At 42.0% G+C, this 9,915-nt stretch overlaps 1 protein-coding gene across 1 annotated transcript in view; it reads right to left on the minus strand.

The window, feature by feature from the left end:
* scube3 (signal peptide, CUB domain, EGF-like 3) overlaps positions 1-9,915 on the minus strand; it is an 82,549-nt gene that overhangs the window by 37,634 nt on the left and 35,000 nt on the right. The window contains exons 6-7 of the mRNA XM_050064242.1: positions 8,766-8,882; positions 1,681-1,728 (exon numbers count right to left, since the gene is read on the minus strand). Coding sequence (XP_049920199.1) covers positions 1,681-1,728; positions 8,766-8,882 — 165 coding nt within the window. The remainder of the gene's footprint in view (positions 1-1,680; positions 1,729-8,765; positions 8,883-9,915) is intronic.

The following is a 9,915-nucleotide window of genomic DNA, read 5'->3' on the forward strand; positions in this document are numbered from 1 at the left end:
CATATCGCAGCGGTGCCTGGATGGTGTGACGTGTGTGGTTGTGCTGCTGCCGTGGTCCTGCCAGATGCCTCCTGCTGCTGCTGCCATCATTAGTCATTAGTCATACTTCTACTGTTATTATACACATATGACTATTGTCACACATGTATACTGCCAGATATTAATATATACTTTAAACATATTGTATCACAACAGCCAGAATTATAATTATAATATTATTACTTTCATTAATGTTGTTGTAAGCCACTGTCATTACCGTCTGTCCTGCATCTCTCTCTCTTTCTCTGTCTCTGTCTCTCTGTCTCTCTTTCTGTCTCATTGTGACATACAAAAGGGTTTTTTTTGGGGAGTTTTTCCTTATCCGCTGTGAGGGTCCTAAGGACAGAGGGATGTTGTATGCTGTAAAGCCCTGTGAGGCAAACTGTGATTTGTGATATTTGGCTTTATAAATAAAATTGAAGGTCAAGGGCCAAAATGGTCGTGAGTCACTTATTTAATCTTTAAAAGGTATTCTATGCAGGATTGTAGTTACTGTTTGTAAACCGGCTCCCCAGCATAAGTGAAAGTAAAAGCCAACCGCAGATTCACTCTCATTTAGTGCTTTGCCTCGCTATATTTGTGTTTTTTCTGCACTGTGTTTTTGGATGCCTGCAACTTACAGTCTGGCACCTGGTTAATACCTTTTCATAAAGCCTGACCTCACCTGAAAGCTGGGGGACACACACTCATAAACGTCCCAAACACAGACAATAAGAAGAAAATAAAAAAATACGGGCAGAGGGTAGAGTGCAAATAAATACACGGCCACACTCTGCTCGTGGGTCATAAGTGAGGATTGAGAGGGATTACTTCTGAATGAGTCTATACATTGTTTTTTAAGGAAAATCCAGTGTAGTATGTTTTTAAATATGTATTGGGTGTTGTAAGTTTTCAATAGGTTTTAACAAAAAAAAGTCTTCAATCTAAAAAGATACAACAGCTGTAGTAGTGGAGTGAAAGGAATCCTGCACTCTCTGTTGTATTTTACTGATAAAGGAAAATTATAATTCCTTTGCTAAGATGCACAAAAAGTAGTGCTATGCTGTTGGATGTTACAGGGACTGTGATGAATACAAATGCAGAGCCCACTGTTCTGATTGCACTAAAAAGTAAGCTATTTTATGCATATGGCGGTGTGTTCTTCAAACTATGACATCACCTTGCTTACAGCATTTGAATATAATGGATCGTAACCCCTGTATCGTGACACATATCATATCACCAGATTCTTGCCAACATTCAGTCCCACTGAAAGTAGCATCAAATGGAAATAATTGAAAAAAGAACTTGAGTAAACCACTGTTAAACTGACTGATTTTAAGAAGAATCTTTCCATGTGACAGTATTACATACAGTATATGTGTATGTCTTTATATAAGGCTCAGACTGCTGGTCGGAGGCTCCCTGTTCGCAGCTGTGTTTTGAAAAGGTGTGGTTTGACACGGGCAGCGGTTGTTATTGAGAGGGCATTCACAGAAGGAAGAGGAAGGTAGAGGAGGAGGGGGGTCAGAGGTCAAAGGTCAGAAGGATGATGCCCCTGTGGGGAGGGGGAGGGCCTGATCAGTGCCTGCTAGGTTAGCTTCCTCTATCCCCCACACCCACAGACCCCCAGAGAGAGGAGTCAGAGGAACACATATTTACCATTGGGGAACAGCTGTGGGGCTGCCTGGGACTGGACACTCCTCTCCCCTGCATGCACGCGCACACCCACACACACAATAACACATTTTAAAAAACACCACTTTAGTTCTCTGTACACTTGAACCACGCAGCATTGGTGTGTTATATAAATCATGAGCATGTGACAAGAACTAATCTGATGTGGTTTACAGTAGATCCACCTTATTCCTACAGTACAGCTCCACGATGTCTTGTGTTATTATGGGCACGACTTCCAGTTATTACTTTCACTGAGGTGGCATCTGTGAGAGGTAGTGGTATGCTACAGGTGTCTTACTCAGAGATTTTAGGGAAACAGATTATGTGGGAACACAGCCTGTCACACCTGAAATGGGATAATGTGATCATACTTCTGTTTTCTAGTACCAAGGGATGCGGAGACGACCTGAAGAAGTGGCCTTTGATAGCGTACAATGGCAGATTTAGCTACTTAATTTGCTACACACCATGTATATAAAGATAAATGAGGTGACAGCTCCCTTAAAGTGAAGCCAAAATATCTGGATCACCCCCTGGGGCCTGGCTCAGCATAGGGCATTAAATCCACCCCCTTCATGTTAGCAGACGGGACATGGGCCAAACTAAAAGATCAAAGTACACGTCGAATACATTTTTCCCAAAGATGGTTTGTGTCATTTAAGGTGGTTCATATCACGCTGATATATGTTTAAGTGTTCATTTTTTAGATACGTTTGGTTCTAGTTATTTGATGCAATAAAAATGGGGTGCGACATCATGACTGAAGGCTGTGTGTGCCACTTGGTGTGATTGCAATCAATGGCCCATCTCGCCGTTGGGATGGACTGGTGTATGAGTGGGAATTTGATACCATGGTCTTACTGTGGCTCCAAATGACGTCACCAGCTATCCCGTATATTTTGGCTTTGTATTTTTTCCAATGGGAGGAAGTGGATGCACGTCGTCCATCTTTATGTACAGTCACTGCTCCAGATGGCGAATCAATGAATAATCTGAAGCTCATTAGTACTTCCAAAGTAGTAAAGTCAGGTGTGTATTAATGAGGTAAAACCAAACCTTGTGTATTTAAAACGGTTGTGGATTCATCTTCTTTTCGCACATTATGGAGACGGTTTCATTGCCGACAGGAAACAATCCCTTTTTCACTTGTGGTTCACATTCGTTGAGCCTCAAATTTAGTTTAGCTTGGCCGCTAGTGCAACCACAAACAGCACATTGAGAAAGGTCACATATTACAAAATTGTTTACTAGGAAAGTGTCCAAACTACGTAATTAACGTGAGAAGGGATACGGGAAAAGATGCAAGATCACGCAAGGGACAGGAGTTCTTTCCTCTAGAAATGTATGTCAGTAAGAAGCTAGCAATCCAAGTTGTTTGTGTGCTAATTTGGGGAGATGCAGGCAGCAAGGACTGTCTTTTTTTGCCTGGTGATATTCTGTTGCAGGAGTTACCTCTTGTCCCCCTAAAATTTCCTTCACCCCATATCTGGCGCTCTCATTGGCTTTTCGTCGTTGCTGTCATTGCCCATCAAAACAAAATTCACACTACAGGTTTCATACCTGCAACCTGCTAAATTTCTCTTGGGCATGTGCGACACATTAGCGCACATCTCAGATTTTGAAAATTCACACATAGCTATTGTTGCACACAGGAGCGCTGATTTGACTAGGGCTTTTGTCAGCAATCTTCAAAAACTGTCTGCAAGTGGAAAATAAAACTAGTTTGTTACAGCTATCCAAGGCCACCGGTTCAGGTTGTCCTCCCATCCCTCTGTAGTAGAACGTAGAGGTGTTGTAAAATTATGCTGTTTTTCAGGGTCCCACATTATTTATTTCTTAAAAAACTCCAACAAAAATAAGACACAGGTTCAGTGAAAGAAATAACTGGAGGTTGTCCCCACAATTCATGCAAGGTATCGTGGGGCTTGGAAGAAGGTGTTTAGCATGGATGAGAGGGGATCATCTCTCCTGAGTCAAACAAATTGTTATGTCCATTTATGCCCGCAGGAGGCGATAATGACATGGAAGAATGACATTATGTTGTTGCAAAAGAAAAGACAGCCTCTTATTGGTAACAACTGAGCAAACAGCAGTGATTATTTCTCAAATCCTTACAACAAACTGATGATAGATCCTCGTCTAAAGTGAAAAGGGTGACATCTCAAGGCAAAAGTGTTACCTCGCAAACATGCAATCATGCAAACAAATATTCCACACATTGCAAAGTGCAGTTTTTTTGTTGTTTGTGTGTGAGTGGGGGCTTTTGCTAGTTAGTATGAGCGCTGCGAGCCTCGGCAGACAGAGCGAGTGGTGGTTAGTGCGGCAAGCTGAAAGACGGGGACAGCCAGATTCATGTCTGTGCTTTATGGTGTCTTTTATGGTCAGATCATTTCAGAATTAATGTTGTTAGGCTGTTACGTCAAGTCTCTAAGCACAGTCAGTGGCCCAGCCGTACAATTTATGTGCGGTCACTAAAAAACGATTTAAAAGACAGCACTCTAGTTTTCTTTTAAAAAATTGTTTGTGTGAAATCATGACTTTTATTGTTAATTTAACTGATTCTACAAGCCAAATTTGCCAAGTGAATCTCATGTCTGTAGTCCACTTAGTGTATATTTAACTTTACACTAACCTACATGGCAAACATTTAGTATGCAGACTATGTCCACTCACCCATGATACAGCTGGGCCTTTAAGCACATCAACAAAATGGAAGAAGACCTTCTGAGGGTCTTATTTTAAACTACAGTAAGAGCCGCCATGTTTATCTTCACACTGTTTTAATTACGTTTAAAACCAAAATTATTTCAGAATAAAAGTCACGTTTAGTCCCTGTAATTAAAACATGTAGCTTCCGGCCCTGTGGACGTCAGAATGGCCCATTTGAGGTGCCAGGTGAGGAAGCAGATGTTCAACTCTGACGATAACAGATCACAACCACAAAGCATGCACAGTTCACATCGACTGCCACAGTCTGACCAACATGTCCCAATCCCAACATGCAGCATCCAGAAACAATGACCCTCAGCAGTTAGGAGGACAGAGCACTGTGAGATACATCTGAATACACCAGCATGAATGCACAGACCACCCGAAATGAGTGTTTATGTTATGGGCATATGCATGTAGACTACATGTGTTTACATGCATATGATGCATGCATGCTGGATATGAGCTGTATGTTTGTGTGGTTGTTTGTATAGCTTTCTGTTTGTATTATAAAATGCATCTCTTGCTCTCTTCTCTGCATGTGTGTGTGTGTGTGTGTGTGTGTGTCTGGCATAGTGTGGCCAACTCTTCAGATGATTGAACTCCAGAGCATGTCTGCATCTGCCTGCTATTTGTGAATGTTTATGATTTGCTGTGCTAACAGCGTGAATGCTTCCACATGATGGCTGCTCCTTCCCGATACCTGAACTTACTTGTTGTACAGACAAATAAACCCGACTCTGTTGAAGCTACACTTGGTAACTTTTGTAAAAATAACCTTTGTGTCATATTTGCTGACACTCAAAATATTCTGAAAGACCTACATGAGACAGATAATCTGTGAAAAAAATCACATCTCTCCTCCTCTTCCTACTGGTTGTAAAGGCATTTGTGAGAATCTACCGCAGCACGGTCAGAAACAACCAATCAGAGCGGAGGAGTCACTAACACAGCTGTCAATCACTGCTCTTGAACCGTCCAACTAGGCAGTTAACTAAGTAGGCTGATCAAATATGAGTTCCTACTATTACTGCACTGCATATCTCGCACTATAAATGTTTTCAGAAACATATTTAAGTGCACTGTTTAGCTGTAAAATGAGAAAGTTTGTGACCTGGCTGCCATGTTGGATACAGTCGACCCAAGTACCAAGCATCGTCAACAAGTCAGACAACCTTTCTCATTTTACAGCTAAACAGTGCACTAAAATATGTTTCTGAAAACATTTATAGTGAGAGATATGCAATGCAGTAACATTAGTAACTCATATTTGATCAAACTACTTAGTTGATTGCCTGGTTAGACAGTTCAAGAGCAGTGACTGATCGCAGTGTTAGACTCCTCGGCTCTGATTGGTTGTTGCTGACTGTGCTGCACTGGATTCTTACAAATGCCACTACAACCAGTAGGAGGAGGAGGAGGGACGTGATTTATTAAATATGTATGTTTCTGTATTGCATATCTCGCACTATAAATGTTTTCAGAAACATATTTTAGTGTACTGTTTAGCTGTAAAATGACAAAGTTTGTGACCTGGCCACCACGCTGTGATGTCGCCCACAAGTCAACTTTCTCATTTTACAGCTAAACAGTACACTAAAATACATATATGAAAACATCTGAAAAGAAAAATATGAAAGGCAGTAACAGAATATTGATTCATATTTGATCAGCACTGCTTAGTTTTGTAGTTAGGCTGCAGTTCACAAGCCATGATTAACATGACTGACAGCTGCGTTAACGACTCCTCCGTTCTGATTGTTTATGTTCACGTGCGGTAAAGCCATTATAAGTGTTACAAAGCAGTAGAATAGGCAGAGGAGTATGATTTTATTCACCAATTATCTGTCTCATTTAGAGCTGTGTGAATACAGAGACAGTTTCAGCAAATATGAAAAAAGTTATTTTTCATAAAAGTTATCATCTGCAGCTTTTAGTCTGTTTCAGTCAAGTAATCTGACTTTAAAGGGTCGAGCAGGCAAATGAACAAATACCTCCTATGTGTGTGTGTGTGTGTGTGTGTATGAATGAGAGACAACGTGTCCATGTGTGCCATCCATAAAAGCCCTGCTGACATTAAAATTCCCACCTATAGAACTGCAGAGTATCAACAGAGGTGAGACAGGAAGGATAAAGAACCAACACTCCCAAACGGAGCAGAATGTGCCGCATTATTACAAAATGCATGGCCAAGCCTGGGTGAGGAGAGACACCACAAAATGAATGAAAATGTGTCAGAATTCATATAAAAACACCCCACAAGATGCATTGAACAGTGAGGCTGCAGCATACTGAAAGAGCACACCAGACTAACGACAATGCCACGGACGAGACGAGAGCTGTTTTGTAATCATGTGCTATGTTCCTTTTGGATGAAGTATGCAGCGACTCAATTAATCATAAACGTTTCTAAATCAATAGCGAAGCTAAACAGGAGTGTATTTTCACTTTGTGTGGTTGCTATGGATACCCTCCACACTCTATACATCATTTACTATTTCCGAATGCGGCAGCTGAGAGGTAATTATCACTACGTGCCATGAAGACAGCGCGTAAAAATACTACAACTCCAGCGAGCCATTTTTATCTCATTTGTGACATTTAAGACTATTTGAAAGTTAATTCACAATTAGAAAATAGTTTCTTGGTTCCCAGAGAGAAAAACATTTGTTTTAAGCCTTGAAATAAATAAAAATTAAATTTCTTTCTTTGAGGCAGAGGTAGCTGTCATATTTATCAAGAAAACATTATTTCTTTGCCAGAGGGATACGGTTATTACATTTAAACCTGGCACACCAACTTGAAATATCACTTATGAAGCTTTTCAAGTGTTACAAAGAAAACAACCAGAACCTCAGCATGCTTTGCTTTTGAATTATATTTCATGGTGGAAACCCTACACAGTTACAGGCCTAATGCACAGTAGTGGTGCCTCTCTGAAGGTCTTCCAGCGTTCTTGTCACTCACTCTGCCGTCAGTGGTTCATTTGGCAGATTGTTTGTTTTATTGAGGTTTTATTAACTAATAGAGTGTCTGGGAGATGGAGCGCCCCCCTGTCGACCGCAGAGCAGCCCTGCCTCCACCTCTGTAACCCCAGACTCTGAGGGGGAAATCAGAGATTTTAACTGGCTGACTGCTTCCTAATCTGGCACACCAAATGTACATTTGCTCTGCCTTGGGAATAAGACGAGCTAAGACGTATAATTTGGTTGCGGTCAACTTTGTGGCGTCCCCCTGGCCTAGCGGGGTACAGCAATAATGACAGGTTGGCTGACCAGACCTTGACATAGGTCTGGCTCTCATCAGGGCTGCGGTAATAAAGGGGATCCAGAAGCACAGAGCTAATCAGCCGCTACCCAAACTGAGCTCTCAAACTTAACAGCCACTGAAACCAAGCAACCACCCCACCAGTCTGCTCTACAGGCGTAGCCTCTAATTCGATTACTATGTTTGTCTTCCTGACAATGAAAATATGTCCTGTCCAACTTGCTGGAGCTTCCACAACAAACAAAGGTTACTAACGCTGCAAAGTACGCGCTGAATTGGTTTAAATAGGCTTGTAGTGCATCCAGAAACGATTAATGACACTCTGGTTAAAAAGGCGGATAAAATAAAGGCCTGTCTGCAGTAATAGTCGGTCTCCAATTCACACCTGACTAACTTTATCGTTAATGTTCCATGATTGTCGGTGAAGTGTCTGAGCGATTATGCATGGCTAAACGTGATCCGTACTCATTTATCGAAACCTGTGCTTTAACTCTACTGCACCTGCAGGCCCCATCTGATGGGAAACTGCCCTTCAGAATGGTTCAATATGCCTGAGTGGCTGAATGATTTTTAGTCAACTTAAGTCAACTGAGGCAAACACTGATAAATGCCAGTGGAAGGTTAGGTCAGGTGTGTGAGTTAATCCCCAACGGGAAGCGGTGGAGGAACTGACCCAAGGGCTAATAGAAGGTGTGCGTCTGACTGCATGGCTGAGGAACAGAGAGGAACAGGGAGAGCTGTTGCACTGTGTCCAGTGAAGAAGAGGAGGAGGAAGAGTAGGAAGAGAAGCCGAAGCAGATGCAGGGACTGAGAGGTTACTGGAGCAGCAGCAGCAGAGGGGAAAGCACAGTGGGTGGTAGCCTTTTGTCCTTGTATGTCACAGATCAAGAGAGAAGGCTCAGGTGTGCAGCTACTGTAAAAACGCCTGAACTCTCAACTTGCATTTTATCACAATAAACCTCATTGCAAATGTTAATTAAATTTGCTGTTGGAAATTGAGTGCCGAGTTAATCATTCGTGGTTTTACATTTTCTCATTTCAAAGCCATTATTTCTCGCCCATGGTAGTTGTATCGGGGTGAGATGACTCACCTACACAAGTCTTTCCATCGCTGTGCAGGACGAACTTCATGTGGCACGCACACTTGGGCCCGTGGTCCGTCTCCTCGCAGATGTGCTGGCAACCCCCGTTACCGTAGTTACACGTCACTATCAAAGAGCACACAGTTAACGTAAACTGTACATAAAGGATAATATACATTCCTTTTTAATTTCAAAGTTGACAATGGAAAGGGACTAGAAATGAATAATAGAGAGGGTTGAGACATGCAGCATAGGTCATCAGCTGGAACTCTTTTCTCTGGGCTGTGTGCTCTATGATGTAAACATTACGGGCTTAGACTGCACTGACTTCTTCGGAGGGCTTCAAGGAGACATATTGTACATAAAGCTTCCTATTGCAGAGTTTCTCAAAATGGCTGTATTAACAAAGTCACAACTCAGTCTCAACAATTTGACAGAGTGGAAAAGACAGGTTGAAAATTGTCTCACACTACTGTAGAAAAATACCAGACTCAGAAACTGTTCACAGTTCAATGCACTGAGAGCACTGCAAACACAGCCCAGTCACCACAAGAAAATACTGTATGTTTCTGCAAACCACAGATGTTACATTTGTATTTTTCCAAAGTATCATATTAACTTTTCTAAAGTGACATAGTTCTGATTACATGTACATGAGCTGATTTTGTCATCAGGAGGTGGTGGGAATGGTGAATGGTGTGACACCTAGGTGACACAGCTGCCAAGCTGCAGGCTACAGACAACTGTTCGAGTGCAACAAACTTCAAAACCTGTTGTTTGTTAGTGATACATGGTGGCATTTCCAGCTGTGAAACACACATTCTCACTACCAACTTGTCAAATACCAACGCTTACGGCCGGGCTCCACCGGCTGCAAACGTAAGCGTCATGTCAGCGTAGCGTCGCGGCATATTCATTTGGGCTCCACTGACGGCGTACGGAAGTGACACGTAGAGAAACCAGCGGGGTTGTTTACCGTTTGCTGAGCCGAGAGGCTGCATGTAGGCTGCATGAAATGTTAAAGCATTTTCCACCTAAGTTATTACATATATTTGAGTTATCTACAAGTTTACTGTACTGTTTGTCATCTACTCGCTTTCAAATGTCCGCCACAGACATTTACACAATGTCATGGATAAACATGGGTAAATGCATGAAA

This window comes from Epinephelus moara, chromosome 16 (assembly GCF_006386435.1).
Source record: "Epinephelus moara isolate mb chromosome 16, YSFRI_EMoa_1.0, whole genome shotgun sequence".
Taxonomy (NCBI): Eukaryota; Metazoa; Chordata; class Actinopteri; order Perciformes; family Serranidae; genus Epinephelus; species Epinephelus moara.